Source organism: Stegodyphus dumicola, chromosome 1, assembly GCF_044657685.1.
Source record: "Stegodyphus dumicola isolate Sdum_Otavi_A_Nest chromosome 1, ASM4465768v1".
Taxonomy (NCBI): domain Eukaryota; kingdom Metazoa; phylum Arthropoda; class Arachnida; order Araneae; family Eresidae; genus Stegodyphus; species Stegodyphus dumicola.
In genome coordinates this window covers 279,739,830-279,758,572 of record NC_140768.1, presented here as the reverse complement: position 1 = coordinate 279,758,572, position 18,743 = coordinate 279,739,830, and the positions used below count along the sequence as shown (strand labels likewise).

At 37.7% G+C, this 18,743-nt stretch overlaps 1 protein-coding gene across 1 annotated transcript in view; it reads left to right on the top strand.

Moving 5' to 3' along the window:
* The window catches only part of LOC118193999 (uncharacterized), a 54,815-nt gene extending 37,358 nt beyond the window's left edge, over window positions 1–17,457 (top strand). The window contains exons 3-4 of the mRNA XM_085807621.1: window positions 2,518–2,678; window positions 17,192–17,457. Of these exons, the coding sequence (XP_085663747.1) occupies window positions 2,518–2,678; window positions 17,192–17,299 (269 nt within the window). The 3' untranslated portion in view covers window positions 17,300–17,457. The remainder of the gene's footprint in view (window positions 1–2,517; window positions 2,679–17,191) is intronic.
* The last annotated feature ends 1,286 nt before the right edge of the window (window positions 17,458–18,743 follow it).

Below are 18,743 nucleotides of genomic sequence, written 5' to 3'. Positions count from 1 at the left end.
CAATCATAAAAAAATACTGCACGATAGCGGGGCAAATTTCTTTTAGGCTAATCCTGTATTCCTAAAATAATAATCTTGTGACTCCTAAAATAGAATATTTGTATCGTTAACATCTGTTTTTATTAATTTTATTAAGCAATGAAGAGCAACGAAGAATGACGCAACACCCGATACTGAGTGATCGTGTCAAATCCCGTTACGAATGAGCCCTATTTTTTTAAAAAAAAACAGCTCACACTGTGATAGTGGGGAGATAGACCACCTTCGCGAGCAGCTTGCCCTGTTGACTTTTGTGGACTTCAGGCACAGCTTTGCATATTCTCCTCTCTAGATGCCGAGGAATGATCGCTTCTGCAAGTACCTCCCACATACCCTCTCATCCCGTAGGCCCACAAAACCTGTATGTAGTACACATACCTTGAGTTTGGCTTTGCAGTTCTTGATGGTCTTGGCATTAATTGAAACACGGGGTGAAAACTGGGCTACCATCTCTGCACCTTCACAACAGACTGCCACACTTTGTCATAGGATGTGATATGGCAAGATCACGCATTGCGGAGTTTTGGGTTATCTCTGTTGCTGCTCTTATTACTCTGAAATAAAACAAATTAAAATTTAAGTTATGAAATAAAACAAATTAAATTTTTAAGATATTAACAATACAATTCTTGCACATTACGTCATTTACAGACCACAATACTTTTTCTCCTATACAAATTCTATTAGTTAAACAAGTTATTAACAATTTTAACTAGGACTTACTTTTTACCCTTATAATACCATAACTGTGTACCGTGAGAAATACGTATCTTTCAAAATGAAATAGTTGTTTTAATATGATTGTAAAAATATTACTTTTTTAAATTCAAGAATATGTTGTACATCACTCGGTAGGAAGAAGACTGAAGTGTACGATGCCATATATTCTTGCGTAAGTTCCCACACATTAAAACGATAATCATTTTCGTGTTGCAGCTAAAACAATTCGATAGAGAAGTTCTGCTAAGTGGTAGATAAGAAAAGCTCATAAAAGGTCAGGTCTGGAGATTTTATATGCCAAGAGCATAATACACAGTCATTCTCTACCGATTAAATTTTGGAAAGAATTGCATTGAAATAACACACTGAATTCGTAATTACCATGGGAATAAAATCCTTTTTCTTCCCTTAACCAAGAGATACATGATACACTTTTAAGTGATTAAAATTTTTAAAGAATGTAAAAGCTTCTGCATCTTTTTGAAACATTCTTCTTCAGCCGAAAAAGTAGTAAATTTTTTGCACTTTCAAAGGTTTCAAAGGTTCCAAGTTTCTGAACTATACGTTAGTTCATGAATTTTATAAATAGATGATTTTAGTGCAATTATATGTCAAAGTGTGGTATTTTTCTGAAAAATTAGGAGCGAAAAGCTATGCCTGAAAAGTAAGAATATAAGGGCAAGTTCATTTAACATTGAGTAAATGGGTATCTCCGTCATTTAGAGACATATCGGCAAGCTGACAACAGTTTTAGAGACTTATTTTATCGCCAAATCTGGCGAAAGTTCTCCAAAAGTCGCCAAATTTGGTGAAATTTTGGTGCGGTACCTGTATTACCGTAATAGGTATTGTAACTGAATAAATATAATTGATCACTATATTAGTTGCAACCGTAATTCGACCTTCATATTGCTTTACAGTAATTTCAAGAAGCAGAAGTTATTAGAAATCTCTCGGCAGCCAGGTGGGAACTATATAAGGGCGGCGAGAGCATTTGCTCTCAATTATTGTTGTTGGGAGTTGTCAGTTCAGCGTGAACGCGGGGTTATCTCCGGGTTAGCTTTCTCCTTAAAGCCGCTTTTCATTGCATTGTGTTTAACGATTTTAGTAGTTTGAAGCGTAAATATTGATTGTACTGTGTAATACTGTGAACAGCAATACGAGTATTTCTGTGGAAAATTTCAGAATTTTGAAGTCTTTCATTTGATAAAAATTAATTTTACTAAACTATTATCGGACCTGTGTACATTCAATCTATTACGAACACAACAGTGAGTTAGGCCAATGGCAAGACATATGAGTGCTGTTAGTGCAAGGGAAGGGATGCCTTCATGATGAATTTTCGAAGGAAAACTGGCCAGTAATTACGTTACACACGCTTAAAACTATGAATATTAACCACGCATCCAGCCAGTTCCCGTGAAATTGAACCCGAAACGAATTCCCAGCATTCAGAAGATCGAAACACTAGAATCAGGCCCATATGTAAGTATAGGTCCACTTTAAATCTGTTTCTTATTTCTGAGCGTCGTACTTAAAAATTCATTCAGTTATTATTATTCTGTGCATTATAAATTGACGATGTTGAAAGAAATATCTTGTCAATAATATATATTCACTTAATGAATGCCTTTTACATAATTAAAAAGGCCGGAAAAATTATGTTTTCTACAGGATATGAATGAACTTATAGAAACATTTAATAAATCTTCAAAACTAATAAAATGATTATTTCATGACGTAAATTTTATTTATTAGATTGTCCGAATGAAGAAGATTTTTGCAAACCTCGCAAAGAGAGAACAGCATTTAGCAAACACCAAGTTCAAGAACTGGAACAAGAATTTGCTCAGCATAATTACTTAACTAGACTCAGACGATATGAAATTGCCGTTGCCCTTGATCTTACTGAAAGACAAGTAAGTATTTTTCAGCATTTTCATATACAGATCTGAATAAAAAAAATTTAAATTAGAAATATAATCTGTCCTAATCTGCAGCATCTTTTGATTACGTTTACCGGTATGATTACATATGCTTTTTTTTAAGTCCAAAGGGACAATTTGCCCTGAAGGATTATTAATTTCGTTTTGGCATTTTACATTGAAAATTATAAACGGCGAATAACTTTTCAAATTGTTGCCACCCAATATTGTCGCCCTGTATTATATTTAAAGAAATTAAATAATGAATAATCTGCATGAATATCTATGTATATTTCTCGCATTGTGATAAAACAACGGTACCTAGAGCCATCAAAATTTGACTAATCTTCCATAGAATATGGGCATGTGGAAGCCCTAATTTGAATCTGAAATTTGTTTTATTATCGATTTCCTATTTCGTAGCACTTATGAACGCCTCCTTATGATATATGTTATATTGCATACCGCAATCCTTATGATATATTGCATACCGCAATCCGTTCAACAGCATGTGCTTGTGCAGTGTTATTGTATGTTTGTGTGCCTCACGTTGCTGGAGCACTCACGTTGCTGGAGCCCAATAATTAGTGCTACAACATCCTCGTGCTCTTTTAATCAGTGTTTTTTTTATCTACCTTCTTAGTGACGCTACAATAATCAACGCCTTAAGCAATCTAACTGCACTCTTCTGCACACATGAGTATTCACGAACTCATCCTTCACGATGTACCTGTATTTACAGGGTGATCAGCGAATAAGCCCTGATTTCAAAATTAAATATCTCTACAACAAAGATCGATAGAATTATGCGGTAAACTGTACGCTTATTAGCAAAACTGCAAAAATGGTGAACAGAAGTTTAGAAAATTTAGTTACGAAAATCGTTAACAGATGGTGCTCTGCGATGAAAACTCTTCCTCTGAAAGGAGTCTAAAATAAAATAAAATAAAATAAAATAAAGGGAAGCAGCCTTTGCAATCAAAATAAAAATTTTTCAAAATGCTCACCATTCGAAACAATCAGGTGGCATAAACGAACAAGGAAATTTGACATCACGTTTTGCAATGTCTCAACGGAAATGGAATCACATGCAACGCCAATAACAATTCAAGCTTATCTAGAGTAGCGGGATTGTTTCGATAGACAGTGTCTTTCAATGCGCCCCACAGAAAGAAGTCACAAGCACTCAGATCGGGAGAATATGGAGGCCAAGCTATTCCTGTGTCCGTAAATTGCGGATAATCTAACGCAATTACTCTATTCCCAAAGTAGTATTCATGAAGAAGGCGAAAAACTTTATCTGTTCGATGTGGTCGAGCCCCATCTTGCATGAACCAATCGAGACCTGGTCGAACCTCCAGCGCTAGTTGAGTGCTGACAAATTATTCCAAAATTGTAACGTAATGTTCAGTAGTTATCGTTTCTGGTACGAAAAAGGGCCCGATAATGGCTCTGGCGCAAACCGCAGCCCATGCAATAACTTTAGGCGAATGCAGTGCTTTCTCTTCACACAAATGAGGATTTTCGGAACCTCAAAATCTCCAGTTTTGTTTATTAACGATTCCATTCAAATGAAATTGTGCCTCATCTTTGAACCAGATGGAGCTCACATCAAATCTGTTTTTGTAGATCGTTGTTAGAATCTGATTCGCAAAGTCATCCCTTTGTTGCACAGCTTTCATGGGTATGGCCTGATGACTCTGGATTTTGTATGGAAACAGCCATAGGCTATTTTTTAACATTTTTTGCGTGCTCGTGTACTTAAAACCTGTCTCTGATGCAATCCATCGGATGCTTTTCCTAGGATTTTGCTGAGCAATTCCAGAGACTTTGGCTGCATTTTTCAGAAATGACTACAGTTTGCCTAGGCTTAACATTTCCCTTTCGACCATCAGCCACGCTGCCAGTCCATTCGAATTTTTCGAAGAGCATGCGAATGGTTTTCGCATCGGGTCCAACTAGAACATTGGATTGGTTTTGAAAACTGCGACGTGTTGCCGTAGGAGTCTGTTCTAATCGGTGAAATTTAAAAAAAAAAAAAAAAAAAAAAAAAAAAAGTTGTTCAATGGAATACATTATTTCACTTTCTACGCTAGCCTCTTTTCACTAGCCAACAGTCGTACTGATCACTTTGACTGACTGACTGATAACTTATAGCCAGAATACTACTGAGATCAGTACTTTATCTGGATCAATCAAATTTATGCCGGATGGGCACAATAACATAGAACTATCTTCACATAATGTCCGCAGTAAGGAGGAGAAAGACGGATAAAGAATAGGAAGACCAGCAACGCAAGAGCTCACTAGCAAGTAACCGGCCCGGTAAAGGCGTGACTAAGTGGAAGTCATAAAATGAGGGTAGAATGTGAATAAAACTAGTGAATTTAAGAAATACACAGTACAATAAATGAGTAAGATTCAAAATTAAAAATGCTAATAAACACATTGGGTACATTATTTACAGGTGGGCACTAGGTGGAAAAGTTCGGGTCCCTGATAAGGTGGGCCGCAAGTGGGCGCAGTTTGGCGTCCTCATTCTTCAATATTTCGTAGGTAAAGATATCAAAATTTCTCATATGGTCACAGTTCAGAGCTTTCGTGAAGAATTTCCTGTTGATCTTGTTCAGGTGCTCTTCTAGAGTGTCCAGTTAAGTCACAGTGCAGTGTAGCATTGCTCACAAAAAAGTGAGCATGGATGATAAGCCTTAAGACTTTGTTTTGCATGATTTGAAGTCTTTTTATATCCTCCTTGGTAGCCGTGCACCAGGCCGGCGACGCATAAGTCATCAATGGCCTAATTGCCGTGATATAAACTAGCCTCTTTTTCTTGAGGTCTAAGCTAGAATAATTACCCAATATAGGGATGAGACTAGTTACAACAGTGAAAATTTTTCTTCTGACCTCTGTTACATGATCTCCCCATTTTAATCTTTCATTTAGCATTACTCCTAAATATTTCGCCTTACTAACTCTAGGAATCTCTTCAGAGAATAAGAAGAGCTTGCTATTAATAGTCAACTGTGTATTTTCCCTCCATATCAATAATAATTGCGACTTGCTGGCATTAATAGCAATTCTCCAAGTAGTACACCACTTTTCTTACCACTGGTAGAAGCTCCTGTAATTTCTTGATTGCATGGTGTGCGTTTACGGACTTTACGGCTAATGCCGTATCGTCCGCATAGCACCCAAGAAAGTAATTTCTGCCAATGTGAGCCCTAGGGAAGTCATGAACATAAAATAAATACAGGACGGGCCCTAAAATGGACCCCTGTGGGACGCCTGCATTCATGGTGCGTAAACTGGAGATGTCCTTTCCAATAGCCACAGTGAATTTCCTATTAGTGATGAAATACATAATTAGCTGAATCAGCTCTCTATCCATAGGGAGATTTATAAGTTTATAAATAAACCCCTCATGCCAGACGCGGTCGAATGCTGATCACTTTAGACCTTGAAGCACATTTTAAAGGCTATTGATATGTTATTGCGATTAGAGCGCCATCTGTTAACGATTTTCGTAACTAAATCTTCTAAACTTTTGTACACCATTTTTACAGTTTTGCTAATAAACGTACAGTTTACCGCATAATTCTATCGATCTTTGTCGTAGAGATATTTAATTTTGAAATCAGGGCTTATTTGCTGATCACCCTGCCCCACACTAACTTTGTGCTCCAGCCTTCATGTACTCCATTTGTCTTTTGTGCCTTAAGTGATTATGTGTATGTACCTGTTTCATGTGTTCTCTGTTTATGCATTTTGCGCTTTGTGTATTATTTTGCTTATGAGTATTTATGTTGGTTGGTTAGTTTTTTAAATGGCACAAAACCTCGAGGGTTATTATGCGCCAGACAAATGGTGAGTAAAATTAGAGATGCATAAACAAGTATCAAGTGAATTGATAAAAGGAGCGTGAAATACTGACGAAGGCACGGAGAAATGACTTTAAAATGTCCAGGCAGAAATGACTGAAAAATGCTCTAGCAACAGGTAGAGGAGAATAAAATGTAGTTCAAATCATATGGTAAAAGGAGATGTCTTTTTTAAAAAAAAAAACTTATGAGGTTGATGTGAGGGTTTTTTCCAATGAGATCTGTTAAGTTAACATTCGTAGAGTTAAAATAAAAATTCAATAATAAAATATGATTGACTGAAACGGGAACGTTGCAAGTGCCACAAATAGGCTCATAATCTCCTTTCAAGAGGTACTGATGTGTGAGTCTGCAATAACCAATTCGTAAGCGAGTCAGTAGTATATCCTCCTTCCGATTCCCTCTCGACTCCCAGTACTCCAAATTGGGTTTTACCTGCCTTAATTTGTTCAGAGTTTGGCATTCCCAGAATTCTTGCCATCTGAACAAGACCTTAGTTATAATGTAATTCCGTATGTCTGTAAAAGGACATCGTTTTCTGATGTAATATCAGCAGATTTTGCTGCAATATCGGCGAGTTCATTGCCTTTGATGCCAGCGTGTCCAGGCACCTAGCAGTACGCGATATAATAACCTGCGTTTCTCAAACGGAGGTGTGCCTTTAAAAGTTCTAAGACCAAAATGTGGCTGCTATTTGTATTTATTGATTCAAGAGCACTCAGAGAGTCAGAGTAGATGATGAACGATCTGCTATTCTGCCAAGAGATAAAGATTAAGTCATTCGAAATGGCAAAAGTTTCCGCAGTAAAGACAGATGCAGCCTTATAAAGTTTACTACTCTTTATTTCTTTATCACAAACAAAAGCTGCCCCGACGTGGTCATGATTCTTTGAGACATTAGTAAAAATTGCTTTGTAGTTAGAATGACTGCTTCTATGCTTTAGGAAACGTTGTTGATATAGGACATCATTGGTAATCCTCTTCTTTAGTTCTCCAAAAATGTTAAGTAGGTGAATATTCACTTCTTGCCAGGGAGCAATACCGAAAAGGTCAAAGCTTTTGGGATGCAGAACATTTAGGTTAAATTCTTCAATCAGTGAGTGAATGCGAAGATCAAAAGGTGGGATACATGAAGGACGGGCATGGTAAAGACGCCAGTACTGATCAGATGTCATGAGTCGACCAGGATGTTCGGCCTGTGACATTATTTTATAACGAAGATCAATGGACAACTGCTTGCGTCTGAATTCCAAAGATGGTTCAAAACAGATTACACATAAACTTTGGACTGGAGATGTTCTGAAGGCTCCACAGCAAATCCGTAGCGCTTGATGGTGGACTGGATCCAATTTCAGGACCACAGAAGGTCTTGCTGATCCGTAGATAACACAGCCATAGTCAAGTTTGGAACGGATTAAAGCTCTATAAATGCGGAGCATAGAACAACGTTCTGCTCCCCATGAGGTATTGGCCAGGACTTTCAGTATGTTGAGAGCTTTAGCTCATTTTTTTTCTTTAGATTTAAGATATGCGGAAAAAAGTGAACTTTCGGTCAAAGATAACTCCTAAGAATTTTGCTTCTGGTTCAACTCGGATCAAAGAGCCGTCAAGAGGCTGCTCTGGATCAGGATGTAGAGTTCTTTTGCGACAGAAGTGCACGCAGACTGTCTTCTGGCTAGAAAATTTAAAAACCATTGTTGTTGGACCACTTTATGATTCTGTTTAGAGCAATTTGTAGTTGTCTCTCAATGTATCTCATATCTTGACCTTGACAATAGATCATCAACATACAGGGAACCATGCACTGTGGGAGGAAGTTCTCTTAAAATGGAATTAATTTTCAGGCTGAAAACAGTGACACTGAGCACTGAACCTTGTGGTACACCTTCTTCTTGTATAAATACTTGAGAAAGCAACGAACCAATCTTGACTTGGAAAGTTCGATCCTTCAAAAAGTTTTGAATAAAGATGGGTAGATGTGGGAGGAAGTTCTCTTAAAATTGAATTAATTTTCAGGCTGAAAAGAGTGACACTGAACCTTGTGGTACACCTTCTTCTTGTACAAATACTTGAAAAAGCAACGAATCAATCTTGACTTGGAAAGTGCGGTCCTTCAAAAAGTTTTGAATAAAGTTGGGTAGATTACCTCGCAATCCAGTGCTGTAAAGGTCATGAAGAGTTCGCCAAGTTCTATCGTACGCCTTTTCCATGTCAAAGAAGATTGAAACTACATGATTTCTTTTCACAAATGCATTGCGTATAGCGGTTTCTAAAAACAGGGCATTATCAAGTGAAGATCTTCCCTTACGGAAACCACTTTGGTAAGGCGATAGGCAATGATTAGTCTCCAGATAGTAGGTGAGACGGTGATTTACCATTTTTTCCATAATCTTGCAAAGGCAGCTAGTGAGCGCGATGGGGCGATAATTTAAAGGATTTTTTGGGTCCTTGCCGGGTTTTACTATAGGGATAACAAAGGCCCTGCACCAGGCAGTAGGAAAAATTTCTTCTTTCCATATCTTACTATACAGAGCAAGAAGGACCACTAGAGATTCATTGGGCAGGTGCTTTATCATCAGATAACTTATGCCATCAGGACCAGGGCAAGTCCTATCAGTGCGAGATATTACATTTCTTAATTCAAACATGGTGAGATCTTTATTTTAAGATTCTCCATTAGGATTTGAAAAGTCGATTTGAATCCTTTCAAAGCACATCTTTGTGGGCAGAAACTCTTTTGATTAATTGCTAGTGCCAGATACAGCAGCAAATATATCACCTAAAGCATCGGCTATTTCTTCTCTAGTGCTAATCAACTTTCCATCTTTTTCTAGAACAGAAAAGCATTATATAGTCCAGATGCTTTGCGGACTCTTTCCCAAAACTCTTTGCTAGACATTGAGGAGGTAAATAGTGGACACGTAGGCTGCCCATGATTTTCTCTGACTTTGCCGCCTCACTTTTCTTGCATTCGCCTTAGCTTTTTTAAAGGCCAGAAGATTTTCCAGTGTTGGATATCGGCGAAAGATACGCCAAGCTTTCTTTTGCTCTCTCGAAGTTTTATGACAATCATTGTTCCACCAGGGTTTAGGGAACTTTGGGAACTTTGTTGAGGACTTCGGAATACAGAGTTCAATTGCTTGTACAATAGTATCAGAGATAATTTTTACTGCAGTATTAATGTCCACATCGTTGACCATTTCTTCAGTCAACACAGCACAAGATTAGAAAAGATCCCAATCAGCTTTATCGTAAAGTAAGTGGGGTTGTCTTGAGATCTTTGAATTCCCTGTAATATTTACAATGACTGGGAAGTGGTCACTATCGTAGAGATTCTCCCCTACACTGAAAGAGCAGAAAGGTAGTAGAGATGGAGAACAAAAAACCAGATCAATTGCATGAAAGGTTCTAGTCGACTGATGAAAGTAAGTGTATTCTCCATTATTGAGCACGCAAATAGAATGATCTTCCATTAATTGTTCGATCTGCCGGCTCCTTGAATTAGTGTCCCTACTTCCCCATAATGTACTATGGCCATTGAAGTCACCTAAAAGCAATAAAGGTTCTGGGAGCTGCTCTATTATTCTGTCCAACTCTCGCTAATCAATATGCTTATGTGGGGGTAAATAAATGGTGCATACAGAGATTGAAAAGCGTAAATTAATCTGAACCGCCACAGCTTTCAAGCTGTGGCGGTTCAGATCGTCAAGGGAGGGAGGGGACAGATCGTCAGATCGTCAGGGACGTCAAGGGATCGTTCAGGGAGGTCGTCAAAGGGAGAGCAATGTATGGGTGATTGTGGAAGGTGATAAGGCCCACACCACCACAGGCACGATCCCCAGATGGGTTGTCCTTTCTTACTGTTGTATATCTCCGTATCTTAGCATGTCTGCTTGGTTTTAACAAGGTCTGCTGAAGCGCAAGGCAGGCAGGTTGATACATGTTTATTAAATCCTTGATGTTATCCAGGTTTTGACGAAAACCCCGAAATAAATTCTTCGAAATAAATAAATTCTTGCATATGCAGAAATAAATTCTTCTGCAATTCCACGAAATAAATGTAACCATTATTGATGCTTGTTTTGGCGGTGTTGGTGTTTTGACTTTCGAGGCAAAAGGTGTTTCGGAAGGGATAACCCTTCCTCAACGTCCATTTTGTCGGAGTCGTCTAAGCATCCTGAACTCATGCTTGCGATGGAACTTTGACTGGGGTCCTGGGTTTTTGCTTATTTTTCTCTTTGATACCATCTCTATGCTTGTTCTGTTGGATATCCTGTTTTCCATTGGTCGCTGTCACTGGCGTACTACTTTCAACGTCAGGTTTTTTTACCTGGTTTTTGGTTTCTAGGATCTTCTGTGGTTGCTACTTCTTTTTTCTGTGCGGTTATTGTGGTTTGCGTTGATACTGATCTCAATGATTTTGTTGCGGATGCATAAGATTTATTAGATCTTGGCTGATTAGAACTGGCTTTTGGCTTCTGCAAATGATATCTTTTGTGTAACTTTAATGTTTTGAATTTGTTTTTCTGTCTGCTATTTCGGGCATGATCTTGAAAAAGCTGGATGCTCGCCTTTACAGTTTATACACAAGGGGGCAGCAGAGCAGCCTTCACTAGCGTGGCCTACGATGGAACATCGAGCGCACGTGAGGCTACCGCGACAAGAGGTCTTTCCATGTCCAAAGTGCTAACATTAAAAGAACGCATTGGATTCGGTATATATGGCCTGACTGAACAGTTTAGGTATCCAGCTTTGATATTTTTAGGCAGATTAGGAGACTTGAAAGTAAGTATGACATGTTTAGTGGGAATGAGTTGACCTTGTTTCCGTATTTTGATCCTACGAGCACCACACACGTTTTGATCTGCCAACTCTTTAACAAATTCCTCTTCAGTTACTGGCAGTAAGTCTATTTCAGAGATTACTCCTCGGGACGAATTTAGAGTGTTATGTGGCTTAACTACAGTGTTTGCTTGTCCTAATTTAGTTAGTTTCAAAAGACTAGTAGACTGCTTTCCAGACACAGTTTCTATCAAAAGGTCCCCAGATCGAAGTCTCTTAATATTTTTCAGTTCTCCTACAGAAGACAAAAGATGTTTGTTTATTAGAAAGGGTGACATTTTTTTCAATTCTTCAGAGCTGGTTATAATTAAGAAACGTGGACAAAGTACATCTGATGCAGTGCTTACTATGTCGCTTCTTAGTCTTTTAGTCACAGTTGGAGTATCAGGTACATTGTTGGAGCAGGAAGGTATCATAGTATTCATATTTAAATTGAGAAAGATTCAGGTCCGACCGCCCCACCCACCATGGAGCCCAACAAGGGGACGCAGATTCCTACGCCAGGGCTAGCCGGACCTATACGCAATCTGAAGTCCCACAGTCGGTTTTCCCAAAAGCAGGTACTCCCGAGGGCTTGTCCCGAAGCCACAACACAAGGACTAGTGACCAGCCGATTGACACCCGTGAGGACGACAAAGTGCCTCCCGCTTAACTGAAGCAGAGGCCAAAGCAGTGTGTTGGGGACAGTACCTCGCCCCTCAACTACCAGGACCCTCCTTTCCAGTGACACGGGCCTCCACGTACGGCGAACACGTGGGCGGTTTTCTCGCCACTCGAAGAACTAGGGACAAGGCTGTTCCAGTTTCTTATGACGAGCCCGAACCTCAGAGAAAACCACATGGGAGAAGGAAAACGGGAAAAGTAGCAGTGAAGAGGAGAGGAGTCAAAAAGGAGGAGAGATCACTGGGGCTCCAGGATTGTGACACCCGATCACCGAGACGGTAATCCCCTGAAGGATCTTCACCTGCTATGCTTTAGCTGGGCGTGTTGGAACGGCCTTCACGCCTAGGGTGGCCCTAGTAGGAGCTATGCTCTCGACGTACTTCGCCCGTTCCGTCCAGTGACACCCCCCGCCATGTTGAGGCAGCATAGCAGGACTTGGGGGGGGGTATGTGTATTTATGTGTACGTCCTATCGTACTTTTAGTTTAACTACCTACCATCTGTAACACCACAGCTTGCCTCTTCAATCTGTAATACAATCCTATAATGCCCTTGTAAGGCCTATACTTCCCTTTGACAACCTCAATAATCGCCTGGTGCAGCCTCGTGAGGATCCAGGGAGCTTTTGCTGCAGTTAGAGGAGGGCGTGGAACACATGCCTGTTTACCTCTGTTAGACACCAGGCGTTCCAGTCCTCCATAACCTATCTACCTAATTAATCAATTAACTTAACCTGCAAATAGTTGAAGTTTTGGTGTAAATGTTCCAAATCTTTTTGAAGTACATTTCTTTAAATAAAGAGCACAACATATGATAATGCAATTACAGGTGGCTGTTGAGCATGCAGCGAATGCTTATCAGGTGGGAGCGGAAGCAAAATCCAATGACATCGAAAACCACAACCCCAGGTGATGGATCGGAATGGTGATGCGTAATGCAAGGATCATGATTTCTGTCACCGTGGCACGGCCAGATTCGGATTGAATTACATAGAGTATTTATGGTAAAGCACGAAAGAGCTATCTGCCTGAAGAGAAAGATATCTTGTAAGGCATTTTTGTGAAGCTGACTTGTATTCAGATTAAATATAAGAAAACTACCAGCCAGGGCTCGTTTGAGATCCCTCAAAGCAATCGCCTTCAAAACTGTATTTTCTAGAGAAGTTTAGCATAGGCTGATACATAATTTATTGTCAATAGTCATTTTATTTTGAAAATAAAAATTGTAAACACTTATATATTTCGTAATTATATACTTTTAAATATCAAGTTGCTTCTTTTCATTCACCTGTTTTCTCCATATTTGCGTAGGTTGGGGCAAAAGTCATGGCAACTATCTTTTCTTGAAGATACCAGTCCGGTTGGAAAATGTGACATATACAGATGAAAGGACAATGTCTTGACTACATGTGGGGACAATGAATAGCACTGAAATATCGTAGCACACGAATTTATCACGGTAGTATACAGGGCAATATGGCCTTCACCGTGTGAAAGAATGATAACACAATACACATAAAGTTGACATGACAAACCTGGGCCTAAAGACCCTCAATGTAGTCCCCTGCTACTGTCACCACACGCTGCCAATGATGTGGGAGGCGCTGAATACCATCAGCCTCAGCATTTGCCGCACCATGTGTGAATCGGGTCATCTGTTGGCGCACAGCATTAGCAATGTCCTCTCGTGTTGCGAACCGCCTACCACATATTGGTTCCTTAAACTTGGAAATGAGATCAAAGTCACAGGGCGAAAGGTCAGGAGAGTTCGGTGGGTGCTCCAATTCTTTCCATCCCCAACGTCGGAGTAGCTGCCGTACATACTCTGCTTTACGTGGTCTTGCATTGTCATGCAGAATTATTGCACCGTCCACAAGATCCGGATGTTTATCTCGAACGCCACGTCGTACCAGGAAGTCCTTGTAGCACTGTTCTGGCATGAGGAACAAAGTGGCAAACAATGACACACCTGAAGTCATACGCAACGATCACCATCAATTTGACTAGGGAAGGATTCTGACGGACCTTCAGCTGCTTTGGTGATCCAGGATGTCGTCTCTCCGCGGACTAACGTTTCAGTTGTGGTTCGTATGCCCTGGCCCAAAATTCATCGATGGCGATTATTCGTGATAAGAATTGATCGCCGTCCTGTTGCCAACGTGCAAAGTGGTCGGAGCATATTGCATAGCGCACCCACCTTTGAACTTCCGTCAGTGCATTCGGTACCCACCGCGAAGCGATTTTGCGTAGCTGTAGCTCATTACGCAATATCCTGTGGACGGTGCGTTTCTCGATGCCACTTGCCCTCTCTAACTCCAGTAACGACCATCGTCTGTCTTCATCCATGAGATGCTCGATGACGGCACGTGCCAAGTCGGTCCGTACACTCACCGGTCGTCCCGAACGTTGCTCATCACTGGTTGACACACGTCCTTGCTGAAACTTTCCTACCCACCGTGCTACTGTACGATATGGTAGGGCATTATTCCCAAGGGCTTCTACTAATTCACTGTGACATTCCATCGCATTTCTCCCTCGGAGAACGGCTAGTTTGATGTAAGAGCGTTGCTCAACACGAGTTACTTCCATCTCGCACGACACTCACCAACTGAACTGATTACAGAGCCATCTGTTGTTCTGCATACACATTATGACTGCAGAACTTCCACACAACACATATACGTTTTACGATCCGTTCACATATCTACAAGAAAAAAATAGTTTGCCCCAACCCTCGTATATTTTCACTTATTGCACGTTTTCCCCAATAACTCGTGTTCTATTGCACCACCCCGTGCTCTTTAAAACTGAAATAATTTTTTGGCAGATATTCAGTTTTTAGGAGTTTTGTTCGCTTCTTTTCCTGTTTCGTTGCATTATTTACTCACAATGATGCTGTCTTCTTGCTTTTCCTTTGAACATTACTTAATTCGCTTTTCTATCGTGATGCTTTCTTCAACAAATACACCTTTCTTAAAATTTTCAAAAAATAATTACGCATCTTTTTTATAATATACATATGGGACTTTACCATGGCCGAGTGACTACTTACATTATTATTCACAATACATATTTAATAACATAAATATTTTTAAGATATAGATAACATTAATGACGTCTTATCATCTTACAGAAACATCGTGCATCTTACACTTCTTAAGACTAACTAGCGTTCTTTTTCTACACGCGCAGTTAATATTTAAGCTACATATTCACACAAATTTATAGTCTTAAAGCATACATTTAATTATGGGAACCTGAAACCGTAACTTTAAAAGTATAAATTTATTTCGGAAACTTCATAAGCAAAATTCTTTACATATAAAATTTTTATAAAAGATTATTACATATTAAAATGTTCCTCCCTCTCCTTTTAATTACTGTAGGTTTCTATTCTTGCTTCAATAATTAGTGTGAAGCTGATTGATGTGGTTATTAAGATTAAAAATCACCATGTGTAAAAAAAAAAGATTCTAATTTATTAAAATTTGCAATTTTTTTTAGCTAAAAAGGGGTTATTAGTCTCGAAATGAGATTTTGCTTCGTTTAATTTTTCATTCGAGTTCATTAAGCAAAATCTAAAATAATTATCTTTCAAACTGAATCTACCTGTTGTGGATTAAAAAACTAAGGTATTTGAAAGCAACAGATGCAGATCTTAAGAATAATCGTTTCTTACTTTTCAGTCGGATTGATTTAAATAATAGAAATGCATTTATTTCATGATCTATCTAAATAAAAATATTCAGCATTTTCAGAGAATGACATCATATATTTTTTCCTTATTTCTTTCGTATTTTGTTAAACTTTAACGAATTCTTGATTATGTAAACTCAACAATTTCAAAGCGAGCTGTGGCAACACGGCACGAAATAAAACATTTTTATCTCCAAAGCACGAGACTGACAATTGAAAATTCTTAAGATTTGTTGTTTTTAGACATTTTGTGATTTTGCTGTTAAACTGAATTTGAGGTGGCCTATTTGCAAAGAACGTGGTATTTAATAAAAATATTTATAACAAAAGTTAACACACAAAACGTTAATAATAAAAGGAAAAAACGTTTTCAAGCCATGTTACTGAGAAAACTGAACATTGATATGATCAACAGTGAAAATACACGGAGGGATTTAAAAAAAAAAAAAAAAAAAAAAAAAAAAAAGAGAAAGAAAGAAAGAAATCCGCTTTTAGATTTTATATTATGCTCAAAAGGGCTTTTTTAACGTTTTATTTTTTACCTATATTTATTAAATATTATGTTCTTCGCACTTAAACCATATAAAATTCAATTCAACAGCAATATCAAAATATTTAAAAACAGCATATCCTTAGAATTTCCCATGCACAGTCTCGCATGCTGGAGATAACGTTTTTTTCCGTTTCCACATAGTGTTGCCACTCTTGCTTTGAGATCGTCGAGTTTGTTAATAAAAAATTCGTTAAAGTTTTCCGGAATTTGAAACAGTAGATAATAAAACAAATTCGAGCCTCCATGTGCCCATGTTCAGTTGGAGCACTATGTTATTCAAAATGTGATGGCTCTAGGTACCATTGTTTTTTCACAATGCAAGAAACATTCATGCAGATTCTTCATTATTTAGTTTCTTTAAATATAATACATGGCGATAATATTTGATGGCAACAGTGAATCAAAGCAGAGAGTGAGAGTATGCAAAATGCCTTTGGATAAAAAGAGTCCTTTGGTCTAAAAATAAAATAAATGCATGCAAACACTTAACACTGCATATGGAATTCTAAATAATTGCCACTTTTAAAATCTTTGTTATTTTGCTGTTGAATTGTATATGGCGTAAGTGCGAAGAAAATGATGCACAATAATAAAGATTAAAAGACAAAAAGAAATGTGCTAGCAGGAGTGAGTGTAACAGCAGATTGGACTGCAAGCTCAGCTAGAGTGTAAAAAACCTTTATAAAAATCGCAATACTTGTAAAAAATGAATTCTGGGATAGTTTTTAAAAATTACGAAAAACTCAGCAAATATGCATCTCGAATAACTCTATTCTAATATGATGATTTTTCTCAGTTTATTTTATAGACCCTCCCCTCCCCACACAGAGCTAATAATAATATATTGAAACAATAAATCTTTTTTTTTTTTTTTCAGGTAAAAGTATGGTTTCAGAATAGGAGAATGAAATGGAAAAGAACAAAAGGAGTGCATATGAAAGTGAAAGAAAGGCTGATCAATGAAACAAATGAAAATTTATCTTAAAAAAATTACACTGAGAAACACTAGTTTTTATGAAAAAAATAAATGCTTACTTTATTCTTATATTTTTCCACACAAATTTGATACCATCAAAAATTATTCTGAAATATAATGAGATAATTGAGAGAAAGTATTTTTCAATAAAAAATCATTCAGAACAAGATGTATTCAGTCTCTGCAATGGAAGATTTAAACATTCCAATTTGATGATTGATTAAAACAAATGAAATTATTATATGATTTTTACACATTTAAAAATTTGATTCTCTTTCACATATTTTTCAATTTAAGGAGTTCCAACTGTGGTAAATTTAATTTGCTATATGTTAAGCAAGAATACGTTTGCAAGATGCAATCCAAAAGTTCACCGAAACTTCTGCTACTTAACTGACCTACCTTTGAACCCCAGGCCTTAATAAAGAAACATTGTACATCAAAGATTCTCAAATAAAGATGTTTTTTTTACACCATATTTTCTGCCAGACAAGTGAAGTATAATGTGTTGGTGGTGGTGATAAAGGCAAAGCATATTTTGCTTCCCTTACGTAAAGCTAACACTAATCTAAATAAAATTCATGCTTTAATCCGTAAATTAAAATAAGTTAACACTGTAGCCTTTATGTTTAAAACCATTTGAGGGAAAAAAAACTAGCATAATGCTAACTCATAACAAGACATTCGCCGATACCGGCGTACATATATATAATACTTGGCCAAACCATCGATCTTGACGTCATCGGAAAATCGGCGGCAACCACGTTAGCTTACCGCCGATTGACCTCCGATCAAAATTTGCATAAGGAAAACTAAAGCCAACATAATGCATCCCACATTATAATATGCAAATTCAAGGAATATTCTATTTAGAACAACAATAAACTGAAATTAAATATTGTTGCACTTGCAGATTATGTTAATAAAAATGTGTTTGTACTTAAAGCATTATATTTAAATAAATAAATACTTAACAAGCAGACTACATCTTTCCACCTTCTGACTATATATTACAGTCAGAATATTTTACATTCTGTTTTCACATCATGTTGAATATACTAAATACACAATATTGCGGCAACATACATTAAAAAAGTCTCATGTGGACACAACATGACTTCCTTGAATGGCCTATTAATTTAAACACATTTTTTGCTGCACTTCGCTTAAACTTATTTCCTCAAATTATTTTAACTGAATTAACCGATCCCTCCAGGCAAGTTGAAAATAATATAAAAATTTGCCAATTTTGAAATTAAATATCCTTGTCAAATTCTTATAATTTTATTTTTTTATAATGAGCATAACACTTTTCCAAATATCATATAGGAACCGACAGACCCCATTAAAAGTAAAATTGGCTATTTGACAAAAACTTTTTTTTTTTTTTTTTTTAATTTGACACTGCCACAGGTGTATATTTTCGTCATTTAAAAGCACTTTTGTAAATGGA